This window comes from Dermacentor silvarum, chromosome 3 (genome assembly GCF_013339745.2).
Source record: "Dermacentor silvarum isolate Dsil-2018 chromosome 3, BIME_Dsil_1.4, whole genome shotgun sequence".
In the NCBI taxonomy this organism is placed as follows: Eukaryota; Metazoa; Arthropoda; class Arachnida; order Ixodida; family Ixodidae; genus Dermacentor; species Dermacentor silvarum.
In genome coordinates, this window is record NC_051156.1 from 226,960,482 (window position 1) to 226,977,977 (window position 17,496).

General features: G+C 47.1%; 2 protein-coding genes across 2 annotated transcripts in view; one reads left to right on the plus strand and one right to left on the minus strand.

Moving 5' to 3' along the window:
- Positions 1-17,496, minus strand: part of LOC119446831 (septin-1) — a 610,438-nt gene that overhangs the window by 304,907 nt on the left and 288,035 nt on the right. The window lies entirely within an intron of this gene.
- LOC119446821 (serine/threonine-protein kinase mTOR) overlaps positions 1-17,496 on the plus strand; it is a 246,829-nt gene that overhangs the window by 136,401 nt on the left and 92,932 nt on the right. The window contains exons 34-36 of the mRNA XM_049664437.1: positions 5,709-5,834; positions 6,519-6,650; positions 9,012-9,142. Of these exons, the coding sequence (XP_049520394.1) occupies positions 5,709-5,834; positions 6,519-6,650; positions 9,012-9,142 (389 nt within the window). The remainder of the gene's footprint in view (positions 1-5,708; positions 5,835-6,518; positions 6,651-9,011; positions 9,143-17,496) is intronic.

Below are 17,496 nucleotides of genomic sequence, written 5' to 3' on the forward strand. Positions count from 1 at the left end.
CCAGGCCCAAGAAGCTTCTTAATTGTTTTTTATTTTCGGGGCGAGGGAAGCGAAGCACGGCAGTAACCTTGTCTGGATCCGGCCGAACACCATCTTTACTGATAAGGTGGCCCAACACTTTGATGTTCTTTCGGGCAAAATGGCATTTCTTTGTGTTGAGTTGGAGTCCAGCGTTGGAAATGCATGTGAAAACTTCGTCCAAACGCTCAAGGTGCTGACGAAACGTTGTAGAAAATGTAACGATGTCATCTAAATAACACTGGCAGGTCTTCCACTTAAGGCCACGTAAAACTGTATCGATCATGCGTTCAAATGTTGCAGGAGCATTACATAAACCAAAGGGCATGACGTTAAATTCATAAAGTCCATCTGGCGTTGCAAAGGCTGTCTTGTCCTTGTCCGCTTCATCCATGGGTATTTGCCAGTACCCAGATCGGAGGTCTAGACTTGAGAAATATTTAGCCCCCTGGAGGGAGTCAATGGCATCATCGATTCTTGGCATCGGATATACGGCTTTGCGCGTGATCTTATTAAGTGCTCGATAATCAACGCAAAATCGTACAGAGCCGTCTTTCTTGCGGACCAACACAACAGGAGAAGACCAATAACTGGACGATGGCCGAATGATGTCTCATTTAAGCATGTCGTCAACGTTGTCTGCAGTAATTTTCCATTCTGCGGAACACACGCGATACGGGCGGCGGCGTACAATAGAACTGCCTTCGGTTTCAATGCGATGCACAGCAACGGAAGTGCGTCCCAGAAGCATGGAGTAAACGTCAAATAAATCGCTGTGTTTTTGCAGTAGGGCCAAAAGGTCTTCTTTCTGCGCAGCAGTCAGATCGGGATTTATCGCATCCTTTAAAGCAGCGGCAGCAGCATGATCATCAGTTATGGTAGACGAAGGTGGTGATTCAGTGTGAAGGGGTACCAGTGAAAGAGGTTCAGTGTCACTAAAGCAAGTCGCAGTAGTGCCCTGGGAGAGCACAACTGGCGAAAAAGTAGGGTTATGAACAGCGACGAACGCTCTACCGTCCTGAAAACGCACCAGGCTAGGCGGAATGCTAAGCTCACCAGAAATGCAGTGACTGCTCGGTGCAAGGAACACATCACCATTAACAATAGTGTCGGAAGTCAGCGTTAAAATATGCTCATTCCCCGCGGGAATGAAACAGTCGGTAGACGTGACGAAACGTAGGCTGTGAGCATTGACAGTGGACGAAGATTCAGTGTCCATCATATGAATAGTGCGCTGACGACAAGAGATAAAAGCTGAAGCGGAGGACAGGAAGTCCTATCCCAAGATCAGCACGTAGGTAAATGAAGATAGCATGACAAACTGAATGTGGTGAAGGATGCCATCAATGAAAACACGCGCAGTGCAAACACCGGAGGGCTGAACAAGAACTGCATTAGCACAACGAAGGGGAGGGCCATTATATGGTGTCTTCACTTTTCGCAATCGAGAACACAAGTCAGTGCTAATAACGGAAAGCGATGCACCCGTGTCAACCAAGGCTTCAGTCTGTATACCTTCAACAAACACCAAAAGTACATTTGACGGGCGCGCCGGAGGAGTTTCACATTGTCCACTGGATGCAGCTTTCCCTCCTGAAGCTGCACAATTTAGTTTTCTGGGCGGTGATCGGAGGACGAAGTAGCCGGTCGAAGAGGGGAAGAGGAGCGCCGCATCGGTGATGGAGAGCGACGGCGCGGGAAACACAATGAACCGGCAGCGTTGAATTCCTGCGGAGATGGGGAACGTCGCGGATAATAATCGTAGTAAGAACGGCGCCGTTGTGGTATAGGGCCAGAAAACTCATGCCTCTCAAACCCATCATGCCACGCCTTTCATCCTGCTGATGGCGTCAGAAAAACCTTGAAATGTGGCCACAGATGCCACACTAGTAGCAAACAGGTCGAGGTGGGCTCCATGCATTGTAATATGGAAGAGGTGGTGGTCTTGTAGTGATAGGATTCAGAGACCTGTGCGGTACAGATGCCTGCTGTGATGGCTGCTGGGAGGGTGGCTCTATAGAGGCATCCTGGGCATAAGTGGGCGTCGGGATGGGTTTCGGGCTCGGGACTTGGGGACAGGTCGCGGCAGCTATCTCTTCCCTCACGATATGACGGAGGCCGCCACCAGAAGGGGTCATTGGACCTCAGGAGGGGTAGACGATGCGCGGGCGTGCAGTTCCTCACTGATGATGGAGCGAATCAGGGCACGTAGCCCGCTGTTGTTGGACGCCTTGAAATCAGATATGTCAGGGTGTAAGCGAAGCATATTAAGCTCATCTAGGCGCTAATGTCTGCGACGGTAGTGGGGTTCAGCACTACAAGAGCATTGAATGCCAGAGTCCCAATACCCTTGAGTAGGTGGCGTACACGGTCACTCTCTGGCATCGAGGTGTTCACGTGGCGGCAGAGGGCGAGGACGTCCTCTATGTACGAAGTGTACGACTTGCCCGAGTGCTGAACACGCTCAGCAAGCATCTTCTTGGCGATATCTGAGCGGACAGAAGAGTTCGCGAAAATCTGGCGTAGGTGGTGTTTAAACATGCTCCAGTTGACGAAATCGAGCTCATGGTTATAAAACCAAGTTCTTGCGACGCCGGTGAGGTAGAAGGCGATGTGCCCAAGTTTTCAGATTCGTTCCAGTGGTTCAAGTCACTTTCGCGCTCGTATAGCTCCAACCAGTCTTCAACGTCTTTACGGGAAAGTCCAGCAAACACCAGTGAATCCTTCTGAGGGGTGGTGACCGTCCAAGCAGGGGTACCCGCCGGAGCAGGCAAGGTGGATGTCGCGGTAGTGGCCTGCTGGTCTTGAGACATGGTCGAGTGCAGTTGGTAGAGGCGGCAACCCGAGCGGAGCTCCAGGGATGTAGCGTAGGTGAAGCTGGAGAGAGACCGACAGCGAGAGGATGAAGGAACCGGACAGCACTCTCCACCACTTGTGAGACAAGGTTTAGGCAGTCAAAAACTCTTATTTATTCTCTCGAGCGTGAGCCCCACTACCAGGCCCCAAAACGGTGATGATGAGAATGTACAGATGAAAATATGAAGTCTATGACTAATGCTCACAATATATACAGCAGAACACCCCGCTGATACGTTTTTCACAGCTATACAAAGTAAAAATAGTAGTTTTATCGTCCGTATAAACTTGTAAACATTCTCTTATTAACTATGTGAACAAGAATGGTGTCAGCGCCCACAGGCAAACACGAACACAATCACACTTCATGAGCACGTGTCCGCGCTGTCAAACGCTGGTGTGAGGAATTTAAGCACCGCTGCAGAAGCGAGCGAAGTGACCTTCGTGCTGTTGTCTATTGCTTCAACGCAAACTGAGCGCCGAGAACACACAGCACGCACAAAGCTACGAGCCGCCAACGCACCTACACTGCGTAGACTCTGCCCCCAATGTAGAGCGCTTTCAAGATACGGCCCGTGTGACCGCGCGCCGTCGCACAGTACGCAGTTGATGCCGCTATCCCTCCCCCCTCGCTCTCTCGCCGGTGCCTTGAGCGCAACAGAAGAAGGCACTCTTCCTCCCTGCTTGTCTTTCTTTCGCGCACGAGATTTAGACACGGTCGTCGGCTCCCCTTGCACGCTTTCACTCGCACGTACAGCATAGCGGTGACAGCGTTATCGCCCTTGGACTTTATACGGAACATCTATGAGCCAAAACCAATTTTAGGGCCGCAACGCGTCATAGACACCATCTTTAGATAGTAAATACGGATCTCAAGGGCCGTACTTTTGCTGGCGGAAACCGAGAATACGTCATAAGTGTCGCCCCTGGCACTTTGGCCGGCCAATGCAATCGTCAAGCAACCAAGCCAAGCGACATGAAAAGTCAAAATGGCCGCTTGGGTTGGCGCGAGGTGGCAGTTCGCAGCGTATGATGAGGGAACGGTCCCACAGTTGCGACGTAACAGTGGGGTTACCAATGCATTGGGTTCTATGGGAGCTGTGCCGGGACCGGCCGAAAACGACGGAACAGCCGGGAAAACGCAGCACCCAGGAACGTAACAGCGGGGTTCTACTGTATATATATATATATATATATATATATATATATATATATATATATTGTATGTGTGTGCTTGCATGTACATATATATATATATGCTTGCAGGTATGTGTTATATATATATATATATATATGACTGTAGTTGGTGAAAAAAAATGCATTTTTGCCAAAGCCAGTAGTATTCATATTAAAAAAATATTCGATTCGAATGACACTTGGTTTTCATTATTCAAATGCGCTTCGAAATTGAAAATTTGATATTCGCACACCTCTACTTTTATGTCATTTTTACCGCACAGTATTCTCTTGTTGAGCTGCCTTAAAGATTTCAATGCATCCACTGCACTAAGTTGATTGGTGTATGCATCTGTTGTTTGTAATACCATGCAATCACCACCTCCTATTGCTGTGTTGTCACTTGCTGCATGAATGCATACTGCACTTGGTGCACACTTTGAGCAAGCCAATAAGAATGATGCAATAATTCTTTCCACAAAAGGATGACTTGAGGCTTCTTCGTACTGTGAGACAAAGGGGATATGAAGATGTAACAGGTATCTGTTAAAGCCAAAAAAATAAAGCGAGACCCTAAACTTGGTGTTGATACTCCGTTAATGGTGCTGATGTGATCGTAGCTTGCCAAAGGAAGTGTGCTGAGATTCTAATTTACAGATACATGTGCTTTTGCTGGATATGTCTCCTAATGTCTTATGACTTCACTTTCTGAAAGGGTGCCTTTCTGAGGGTAGTTAGATTTAACGTGTTGGAAAGTATCTAACGAGCAAGGAGGACATTCTCCTCGATTTGTCGCTTGCCCATCTGAATGTTCTATGGGCAGTAATTTGGCTAGCAGGCATTAGTGTATGAAGTGTGCAATAAATCCCCTTTTGATTGTTTGCACTACTGTGTTGTCGTTCTTTTGTCCCAAGAGCACGTGTGAGACCCCACATCTGGCGCCCCACGTATCTGGCGCCCCACGTTGGGCGCCAAGTGTTGGGGTATGCTCTGCGTGAGGCTAGAGCTGAACGCAAGCTCTGGATCTAGTCACACGCAGTTGTTCCGTCGTACTTCCCAGCCCATATCGCGTGCAATCGCAGCTACGTAGGGTTCAGGCGAATAAGGCAACGAGGGAGTCAACTCAACAACATTTATTGCTGCGGGCAGTAAGGCACACTTGCAGAGGGAAGTCCACTCTGTAATAAGTAATAAATAGGCTTGCCTCGTTGCATGTGATAGTCATGCAAATGAGGTAACTCACGGGTTGCAGCAGATAAATTAATTCCGGCAGGTTTGAGGTCGGGGCATCAGAGAGAGGGGGTCTCCTGCGGTGGCGCTCTTTTATACCTTTTTACCTTTTGCAAGGAGAATGTCCTCCTTGCCCATCGGATACCTTCCCTTTTCCCACCAAGGCATGCGCGTCGCAAGAGGCGAGTGAGAACCGGGAGAGTGCAAAGTGCCTCTCTATCGTGTCTATGCCAGCTCCTGATGCGTCCGCAACATGCGAATGCGCCGATGTGAGTACGCTGGAGAAGATGGGTGCGTGTGCTCCCCACACGTGACATCTATGAAATCAGCTGTGTGCACGGAAACAAAGGAAAATTTTAAGGATTTTATAGTGATGAATGCTAGTCTCTTTGATGTTTGTTTTCAATTGACCTTCTTCCCCACACCAGGGTTGCCAAAGGATTGTCGAGGACTGGCAAAGGATATTGCAGCTTCATTCTTTGGTTGTGAAGCCCAAGGATGACATGCGCAGCTGGCTGAAGTTCAGCAGCCTGTGCAGACGCAATGAACGGCTGGTAAGAGATGCATTTATTATAAGCGCCTCCTTATCTTGTGGCAGACAGGGCAAAGCTCTCGAGAGGATCGTTGCTCTGTACATTCTTTAGCTTTACCTTTGATTTGTCTTCATCATGATATTCTCTTTATGAGGTCATTCACAATGAAGATCGACTAAAATTCTTTCTATAAGCTTTTTCTTTGTGTGCAGTGGCAGTCGGATGTTTTTCCGTAAAAACTTAGGAACAAAGGTGCAGCCTGGCTCTGCCATTTGCAAGCAAACTTGCCACTGTAGTAGTGATGTATGAATGCTCGCCCTCTTGTGTGCCTAAGTCTTGTAATGTAGAACCAAGTGGGCTTAGCATGAATGAGCATGTACATGTACAAAGCTTGTTCCTGGGTCATATTCTGGGTTGCTCACTTTCAGCAGATGCTGATGGCCAAGCCAGGAGGCACAATGCCCATCACTCCATTGAGGCACTGTGCCATGCGTTGTCATGTCATGTCGAAGCATCCCTGAAAGTAATAAATTGAAAATATGGCCCCAGGTGTGCCAGGCCTTTCACAATTGTTCTAAGGTTATATTGTGGAGCCTGTTTGTTTTTATTTTTATGTTTATTTTTATGTTTTTATAGCCTGTTTATTTTTATGTTAATATGCAAGGGAGAACCTAATGGCACACACCTCCTGATGTTTTGTTGCAGGCGCAGTCTCACAGAACACTGGTCACTCTTTTGGGGACAGACCCTTCTCTAGTGCCAAATCAGCCTCTGCCTACCGCTTACCCTGCTGTAACATTTGCCTATATCAAACACATGTGGCAGAGCAACCAGAAGGTAAGAATACCACTTTTATATACACTTGACCAGAAAAAGTAATTTTGCAAGAGATGTGGGAATACCGAATACAGTACACTTCCGTTACATTGACTCTAGTTAATTCAATCCTGAGCAAAGGTCTCAGCCAACGCCCATACATTTCTATGTTCTCAAACTTTTGTTATTTCAATCCTAAAAGTGGTCTTTGTTAAGTAATTAGAACTTGAACAGTCAGCATGCACGCACCTGACCCCTATGGTGACCCCAATAGAGACCCTATTAGTGGCAGCGTCTCTCAGCAAAGTTCACCAGACAGTGAATGCATTGAACACACATCAATCTTCCTCCAAAAACGCCCATTCAAGCTTGGCCTAGGAAGTTTTTAAAGCAATAAGCATACCTCGTAATGTCTGATTATTACAATATTAGAACAGCTTCTTATTCTTGTGTTTTTTTTTTAATTTACCAAGCAAATTGCCCGTTAATTGCCTGCGCAGTGCAGTTAGACATATTACCGAAGCAGCCTTCACGGCGTTTATGTGCTTTGCTGCATAACACGTGTATTGCAGTGAAGCTGACTTTAACTCATATATGCTTAGTGTCGTACATTTAGTACACTAATTTTGTTCGCAGTAGCTCTTCACATTTCTTATAGAAAAGCTTCAGATTGCCAGCCTCCATTTATAAGGTCATAACTCTTGTCTGTGCAAACTTTGGTAGCCTTCACCGGATGTCGAATTATCGAGGGTATCAAGAAAACAATAAATGAATGCTTACTATGTCACCACGCTTTTATTTACTGAATGAATTGGCAAATCTCGTTTCTATATTGCACAAAAGCAATGCGGAAGCTGAAATTCTCATCATCTCATGACTGATTAGAGCTAGCAGCAGCGAAGGCCTCGCGACATCCTTTGCAGCACGGCCGCGGCGCGTCTTTTCATCTGAGACGCTTTTCACTACCGCGCGCACATCCCAATTATTTTTTCACTAGTGAGCTGGTCGCCGCATGATCGCCATGCCCGATCATGCAGCGACGCGTCCATTGCTTGCCTCAGCCGGAATAGGAATAAATTGGAAGCAGGAAGAATAGGAAGCATGAACAAATATTCCTGCTTTAAATTTAAGCGTCTTTGTTTATTCTATATTCAATTCGACATTCGATACTGACTTTTCATGTTCGATTCATATTAAAAAAAAAAGTTGATATTCGCCCACCTTTACTAATGTATAATGATAAACAAATTTTCAGATGCAGCACATTCTATGAGGACAATACCTAAACAGATTGTTCGTCTATATTTTATTTAAACCTGGATAAAAGGGGCATAATGTGCAATGTAAATATTATCAGAGCTAGGCTGATCAAAGCAGCACAGTATAAAAGCTTCTTTTGATGTGCAGTTAATGAAAAAAAGATTGCACATTCCCGTGCAGGTGTAGTGACATGTGACCCAGTGAAGTCCTTCAGTCACTCAATGTTTAATGCATCAGGATTTTGCATTTCACATTCATTCAGCATACCAGGCCTCTTAAACTAACTTTGCAGCATTTGCTTTTTCTGGTAGCTGGTATTTTATCAGCAACTTGAGCCCTATCATGTTTCACATTTGAGATAGAAAAGTTCCTTATATAATTCTTTGTGGTTCGTTAATGCCTGTAAAAATAGCTGTCAGTTGTTTTATATGTAGGTGAGTGTGACTGGCTTTTAATCTCTGAATATTTGTGGTGCCACAAGGTGATCTCTTCAGAGGATGCAAGACTTCTTTAAAGGAGTACTGGCATGACATTTGCAACTATGCCTTTTTTCAGCAATTGAAGGTTTCAACCCTCTGAACCCCTAGAAAAAATAATGGCAAGTGTCAGAGCATCCGAAACAATTTATTACAAAGGTTTCTACAAACCGTTTAGTACGTAAGAGGTGGATGCATCATGGCACAATGGCTCGCTCTGTTCCTGTGATTGTGGCTGGCAAAACACGAGTGCAGCTAAAGCAGATGTGCACAGCACTCTTGTTATTTTTAAAAATTTTGTTAATGAGCAATATTATTATACCTAGCCTAATTGCAACAAAAACGAGAAATTTGCTCGAAGTCATGACATCACAATATTGGTGACAATGCCAGGTCCGGCATTTTGAGACCAACTTTAGCATCAAATTAATATATCTCGTAAATGTTTTGCAACAATAATGCTTGTTAAATGTCATCCTTGTACATGTGAGAAAAGTGTACTAGAGGATCTGCAACTTGAGAAATACGCGTCAGTAGTCCTTTAAGTAATGTCCTCGTCTAGTCTCGGTGTGCGCAAGAAGGATGACTCATGACGCAGCTTGTGCGTGCTGCACAGCCTCGGATGTATGCCTCTTTCTTCCTGCAGGAGAATGCCCTGAGGCAGCTGCACCACTTTGTCCAAACAGAGCTTCCAGCCAACAGCACCCTGAACCACCTGTGCCTGCCTGTCCCCAACGAGAATGCACAGCGCAGTGAGCACCAGAAGCTCCTGGCCAGGTGACAGGGCCTTTATTTATTTTGCCAATTGTTTTTGTGTGTGGGCCAAAATAATCCTTTTTTTTCTTCTTTTTTCTTCAAGCACTAAGATACTATACGCTATCTTGCCGCTTTTGTGTCATGCAGGCAGAGTTCAAAGACAAGCAGCATAGTGTAAGCACAGGAAAGAGCTACAAAAAATGTAGGATACCACAAGCAGTTGATTCTTATGTTTTAAAGGGTGATTTAAGACTTTTGTATTGAAACATTATGAATTTAAGATTAATGTATGATAAATGCACTAATAAAGTAAAGCTTCCAATCATTCTATGTAAATTCAGCACAATTTACATGTTCTTGATGTTTCACTCTGCAACTGTTTCTGCACTGAAGGTGTAGTTCCCCTGAAGGTGTAGCTCTCCTGATGTATAGCAGAAAATACGATGTTGGCGAGGCAGTGCATTGCCCTAATGAAAGCCTCCATGAACATATTTTTAATGTTCAAAGCTCCATGACTGATCACTTGGGTATTCACATATGTGATTGCAGCTGTGAACCACTGTTTCAACAGTTCTTTTTTTTTTTTTTTTGGAAAGGAGTGCAGATCAAGCTACTTGTGAGGTTGTTGAGGAAGTGGAAATAGTGGGGTTTAATATAGTGGGCCACTGTAATGGGCTACTATGCAAGTTTACTATTATAGTATTTATTTGTTATTCCATGAATCAAATGTGAAGGCATTGCATAAGCATGGCATGAGTACACCATGCTGACAAAGAGCTGGAACTTCTGTCTAGATCATGATGGTGATAGAAGTGATTGTATGTGGCCACAACGCTGTGACACATAGTGGTTCATATATCTTGCTTTTTTTTTTTCATTTTTCTTTGTATCTTCTTGGATTCCACCTTTTCGTCCCTTTAATGTATATACAGTTAAACCTGGATATAACAAAATTGACAAATTCCCGAAAAACTTCGTTGTAAAGAGGATTTCGTTATATGCAGGTTCTGCACGAAAATTCGAAAAATAAACGTTGACCGTATTTACTCGACTCTAACGTGCCCTCAATTGTAACGCGCACCCGTTTTCCGTTTTCGTCGAAGCACTCATCCTCGGAATGTCACACCAGGTACCGGATGCGTGGACGCGTGTCGTTTCGCACAAGCGCGAGGCATCGGAAACGAAGAGCGAGCGTCACGATGGCGTCGTAGCGTCGTAGCGTCGTATAGTGTTACAGTAGAAACTCGCTGTTACGCTCCCGGGGGCTGCGTTTTCCCGGCTGTTATGTCATTTTCGACCGGTCCCGACACAGCTCCCTTAGAACTCAATGCATTGGTAACCCCGCTGTTGCGCCGCAACTGTGGGACCGTTCCCGCATCATACATTGCGAACTGCCACCCCGCGCCGGCCCGAGCGGCCATTTTGACTTTTCATGTCGCTTGGCTTGGTGGCTTGACGATGGCATTGGCTGCCCAAAGTGCCTGGGGCGACAACTATGACGTATTTTCGGTTTCCGCCAGCAAAAGTATGGCCCTTGAGATCCGTATTTGCTATATAAAGATGGTGTCCATGACGCGTTGTGGCCCTAAAATTGGCTTTGGCTGATAGATATTCCGTATATAAGGGTACGGCCATGCTAGCAGCAAAAAACGCGCGCGTCATGCAGCGAGCGGCAAGTTGCCGCTCGCTGCATGCCGCGCTCGGCATGACGCGTTGCCGCGCGTTTCTGACGCGCGTTTTTGCTGCGTGTTTTTGCTGCTAGCGTGGCCGTACCCTAATGTCCAAGGGCGATAACGCAGTCGCCACGCGCCGTATGCTGTATGTGCGAGTGAAAACGTGCGAGGGGAGCCGACGACCGCGTCTAAATCTCGCGCGCGCAAGAAAAGCAGGGAGCCGCCTTCTTCCGTTGCGCTCGAGGCACCGGCGAGGGAGCGAGGGGGGAGGGATAGCGGGGCGGCACGCGGTCGCGCAGGCCGTATCTTGAAAGCGATCTGCGTTGGGGCAGAGTCTAGCAGTGTAGGTGCGTCGGCGGCTCGTAGCTTTCTGCATGCTGTGTGTTCTTGGCCTCAGTTTGCGTTGAAGCGATAGGCACCAGTACGAAGGTCACTGCGCTCGCTTCTCCAGCAGCGCTTCCACACGCCGCCAGCGTTTGACAGCGCGTGTCCGCGCTCATCGAGTCTGACGTAATAGTTCAGCGGAAATCCGCTAGGTGGAGATAAGTAATTAAAGGTAAACTGAGACATCCACCCAAATGTAGCAATTTGCTACAATGGAAACCCAACCGGGTTCCTCGAAAGAAAGCCTCGCAGTTGAAGAAAAATTCGTCCTGGTCCGGGACTCGAACCCGGGACCACCACCTTTCCGGGGCAGCCGCTCTACCATCTGAGCTAACCAGGCAGCTAGCAGATGGCAGGGCGAAGTCGAATTTGTCGACAACTCGAAGCAAAGGCAAGTGTATGACGTAATAGTTCAGTGGAAATCCGCTAGGTGGAGATAAATAATTAAAGGAAAACTGAGACATCCACCCAAATGTAGCAATTTGCTACAATGGAAACCCAACCGGGTTCCTCGAAAGAAAGCCTGGCAGTTGAAGAAAAATTCGTCCTGGTCCGGGACTCGAACCCGGGACCACCGCCTTTCCGGGGCAGCCGCTCTACCATGTGAGCTAACCAGGCAGCTAGCAGATGGCAGGGCGAAGTCGAATTTGTCGACAACTCGAAGCAAAGGCAAGTGTATGACGTAATAGTTCAGCAGAAATCCGCTAGGTGGAGTCTGATGTGCCGCAGCGTGTACCGGCGCGTCGGCAACACCAGCTGGAAAAGGAGAGAGTGCCGGCTTGGCGGGCTAGGCCAGCTGCAGCAAGCGGCAGGATCAGATTTGAATGAAGGGAGGGGGAAAGGCCATGCCCACGGCGGCAAGATCGCCGGGTCGAGGGATGCAGGGCCGCCTCGCACACGCACGCACGCACACGTGCGCTCGCTTCGCATTCCATCGTGGCGGAGAAGGTGCTTCCGGTTGCTGCTCGCAAAATGGCAAAAATGGCAAAATTTGGGGCGAAATCTCTAGGTGGTCGGAGGGGGAAATTCGTTATATCGAGGGGGTCTCCCGCTGCCACTTCGTTACGTAGAGGTCTCAAATACATGTGCTTCTAATAGTAACGGCGGGGAATCGAAAAACTTCGTTATATCCAGGAATTCATTATATGGAGGTTCGTTATAAGCAGGTTTAACTGTATATATATATATGTGCATGCAAGTCAAATACACACTATATGGAAGACTGCGCCATGTCTTCTTTCAGTGTTGTTGTGCCATTCCTGTGCCTGGTTGCCTTGCATAGATTCAGATCCAAGTCGTCCAAAACTATTGGCAGCATTTTTATGTGGCTACAAATAACGTACAGCTTGTTTTATAGACATGTGAAACTTACTTTTCTTATCTTTGGGAATTAAAATGTTGCACGTGAACACTGAACCAGCCAGTAACCAAAGAATATTAGCTAATGAAGTCAAATTGTGTTAATCAAAACTCCACACATTAAATAGTCTGCAGGCAGAAGATTACATTATTGGAATGCGACCTGGGGATTTATTCCAGGAGGATCACTTTCGGCGATACTATCCGCCTCAGCCACCAGGCACTCTCTGATTGGCTGGTTGAGCACTGTGTCACGCGAAGGCGATAATACTATAGCCGAAAGTGATCGTCTGAAAATATGTCCCCAGGTCAGGTGAACTGCCTGCTGCGGTAGTGAACCGTTAGTAGCATTTATACTGCAGACTAATGTAGGGGATTGCAGGAGGAGGAGAAGGGGTTTCTGGTAACCTTTTCTTCCTCCCCATTTTTGCAAACAGCAAGGTTGCGTGGATTGTAGTTTTCGGTTATAAAAATGGTAGTTTGCATGGGGTGGATTACTTCCTTGTGTAAATTATGTCTTGAAATCAGTAACATGTGGTTTCAGTAGATCTGCTTCTTTTCTCTTTCTCTCTTGCTTTTCTTTTTTCCCCAAGAAAATTTGCATAGCTTGGGTTTATTATCACAAATTGCAAGCTGTCTTATAATCAGTACTGGAAAAACTGGTATTAAAATCTGCTCCATTCACAGAAAAAGGTCTCACAGTAGCTCAGTGGCTATGGCATTGCTCGCTCAGTGCAAAGTCACGGGTTTGATATTGGCTGCAGCGGCTGCATTCTGATGGGGAGGAATGCAAAAATGCTCATCTACCGTGCTTTGGGTGCACATTAAAGAACCACAGGTGTTAAAAATTAATCCGGAGCCCTCCACTACAGCGTTTGTCATAATCAGGTTGTGGTTTTGGTACGTAAAAAAACCTCAGGATTAAAAAAAAAAAGTACAGTAAAAGCTCGATGATACGATCACGGCTAATACGAATTTCCGGATGATACGAATTTTTCTGTGGTCCCAGCCGTGCCCCATTACTTTGCAACGTGCTAGAGAACGGTTGTTACGAATCGATTTTCAGCCTGCGTCGGTTGATACGAATAAACGCCGCCCCACCGACTGCCGCGAAAGAGAACAGCGCGCAGTCACGCGCTTTCTCTCCTTCTCTTTTGGTGAGGAGGCGCGGCGCCGGACAGCGCGGACTCTGCGCGAAGAGTTCGAAGCGGTGGCGCTTCAAGAAATAAATGCTTTTTACGTACATGTGCCTGAGTGAGTTCACCGCTGACTCTTTAATTTAGCTACAGTCGAATCTCGTTAATTCGAACACGCTTATTTCGCACATACCGCGCACCGACAATGCTCTTAGCAGCGCGCCAAATCACGCGGCGGCGCCTCCGACCGGCATTGCTCCGACACCGCCATAGAGCAAAAGCTCAGGAGAGACCCCTCAATGCCGCGCGCGAAGGAACGGGAAAAAAAAAAAACAGAAGAACCCGCGGCGGAAATTTCCCCCTCTCTCAAATTGCAAGGTCGCCGTTTCTGCATCGCGCCGGAACAAGCGTGTACGTGCCGACTAGAGTGTTCTAGACAACCGTATTCTAGCACACACTAGTGCCGACGTCTCAGCCACGCGGATAAAATGGCAGTGAACCCTTCTCCTCTATTTTCTAGTCACATGTTGACCTTGCACGCTGCGGCAGCAGCGCAGAGGGAAGCAGCGGCGGAGGCACAGTCGGGCCAACAAAACTGCCACGCCCGCAAACGCTCGCTTCCCGATAACGGCAGAAAACGAAATTTCAGGGGGCGGCTAAAATAAGCTGGCGCCAGCACGGCGGCGGGCGCGCACGGAGATGTGCGCACGGAGTCGAAGGTGAGAGAGCTACGAGGGAGTTGAGAGGGAGGGCGAGGGGAGCCACCGAAGCAGCGGAGTTGACGCGGCCAAATCCGCTTCCCTGCCGCCCTCCTCCCTCACCTTCGACAATCTCCGCACGCACCCGTGTGCCGGCGCCGCCCGCTCGCTCCCTGAAGCTTCATTTTCTGTCGTTATCGGGAAGCGACCACTAGCCGGCGTGGGCAGTTTCGTGACCCGCGGTTGCTATGCGCTTGCGCGCCGCGATATTTCACGACTCGTACCGTTTGTGCATCGTGCTATGGTGCACGAATACTTTAAAAATACGTCCTTTTAATTCGAACAAATTTTCGGGCCTCTTCGAGTTCGAATTATCGAGATTCGACAGTAGCTTTAATTGTGTTTCGATGATACGAATTTCGGCTAATACGAATATTTTTCGTGACCCCGCGAGATTCGTATCATCGAGCTTTTACTGTAATTCATGCAACAGTCAGTAGCACACATCCATGAAAGGCAGTAACAGGTGGAAAAGACACTGACAAGAAAACTGTGCACAAATACATGCACGAAATGTAGACAGCCATCGCAGAGGCAAGCTGAGCCACTAAAATGATTGAAACTGGGGCACATATCACCAGCTGGCGTGAGCGTCTGTCACCGAGTGGGTTACATGAGTCCACACACACCCGACAGCAGCAGCGTGTAGCAGTGCGTCCTGAAAAAGGCTTAACCCTCACCCAGCATTGGAGTGTACTAGAATGGGGCAGTGGGTCCAGTGGACGCCTTGGCAAGCGAGGAGGGTGAAGCAAAAGATGTTGAAATTGTGGCGGCACTGCCGTGACCTTATTCTGAATCTCCGGCCACTGAACGTTGGCTCCGGCTGTTTCGGCAGTGCTCATTGGCTGAGGCGCGCTCACAGGCTGAGTAGCTATCGTCTGCTCAATGCAGCGTCGTTGTTGCGTCATATGCATTCTTTCCACCGCTCTTTTTCTATTGATCGGTGCAGGATAATATCAGTGTTGCTGCCACCGAGTATCCGCCTGTCAAAGCTCCATGCAGTGGCGGTAGGGTCTCCGACGCGACAAGCGTCTGGCCGGTGCGCAGGGCCACTCATTCGGGAGAAAGAGACAGTGGCGCCACCAACTTTTCAATAAACAAAATCTCAGCGGGGAGCCTGCGTTGGACCCACTCCCCCAATCTAGTACACTCTACCTAGCATCACACTACAGACACACGCCAACAGAACGTAGTGTAGATGATTGACCCCTTGTGCCTGTAACGTATCTTCAACATTTGACCCACAACTAGCCTGTGATTATGGTGACAACCATTTTGCTCAATAGTGTAAAGTTTTTGGATGTATGAATGAAGGTTATATGTGCACAAAAACACATAATCTGTTATAAGATGAAAGTGTAGCAAAGCTTGTCTGGTGAGTTAACGCCAGTTACATGGAGGGGTGTTTGTTGCTGCAGCCTTGGTCCGTCACTGGCTGTAGGGAATGACATCTGCAACCCTGGAAACAGGAAGTGAGCATGAACTCACTACTTCATAAAAGAAAAGTTCAGATGGTAGTATGCAAAGGCACCAAAGGGCAAGAACTCTATAGGCAGGTCTACACTGTAAAAACATGGACAAAGGAAGGAAATGACTGGAAAGCACTGAAAAAAAGGGGCTTATGACTGTACACATTCCTTTCTTTATTTGCACGTATTACATGCAGCCCTGTCTGTACTTTCAATTAATTAAGTAGTGTTGGGACTCGCTTTGAAGTCTGGTTCCATCCCACTGCTATCCACCAGTTGTTGCGACGCCGGTTACTAGAACCTCGACCGGCGTTAATACTAGGTGGATAGCGGTGGGATGGAACCCGACATCAACGTGAGATCCAACAACTGGTGACAGCGGTGGGATTTTGCTCACGTCAAGGTCACGTGACATGTACTGAGTCCGGTCGAGGATTGGCGGCTGCTCCCTCTCTCCTAAGCGACATTGCACGTGCTTGCCTCCGTTGGCTGCAACCCGTGGGTCCCGTTTGGTACGCGGAAAGGAGTCTCCCCTTGAGTTAGAAAATTAGGGATCCATCCTCGGTTTCGATTAGGCATGGTCTTTCGATAATCCTTTTTGCATGGAGTGTTGCACGCCAATCGTAACAGTAGTCCAAAGCAAAGGTTTGTTTGCGCCAAGGACATCTTGAGACACTACTAGTTTTCTTCTTAGTCTGCCAAAATTGTGCTAATGTGATAAGCTTTGCCGAGTGAACGAAGCTATGATTCTCTTTTTTTAATTGATGCCTTAAGCTTCATTCCCTGAAATGTGCAATATTTTCCCCATCCCACTCTTTAAAATTTCTGGGGTTTTACATCACAAAAGCACAATCTCAATATGAGGCATGCGATAGTGAGGAGGGGGGAGGGTGGCTTTCGATTAAAATTTACCACTTGAGGTGCTTTAACCAATGCACGGTGCATAAGTGTTTTCTCATTCTACCACCATCGGAATGCAGCCATGGCAGCCGAGATTTGATCCCGCACCCTTTAGCTTAGCAGCGCAACGCCTAGCCACTGTACTACTGTTTTAGGTCATCTCGCTCTTTACAATTTTATTCAGTTAATGCTCTGTGGAGCCAGCTTCTCAGTTAGGCACCAGTATGAGCGCTGTGCTAAGGTTTACTCACGGTCATTGAGTCGTAGTGACAGGATTTTCCAGTTTGTTCATTATAGCATTTACTGTGTCTGCTATGATTTATTTCATGTATGTACATCATTAGCCTCTTGTTAATTTAGAGGAGGGCTGATATAATTTTTTTTCTTTCATGATTTTCTTTCTTCGAATGAGAAGTTCATTGCTGATCATTAAGTACTTAGCCAGATTGCTAAATATGCTTGAGGTTTTTTTTTATTGTCGATTTTTTTTTTTTTTTTTTTTTTTTTTTGCTGTACAGTTATGGCTCTTACTTTCTAGATGTAGATGCCTGACATTATGCCATGTACTGATAGTGGCCCACCTCGTATTGGTGGCACGGCCTATAAAAGGAAGGCATCACTTTGTACCTGCGGTGCTTTTTTGAATGCTGTGCACATCACAGTAAATAATCTTTTGACACCACTGTCAAAGACAAG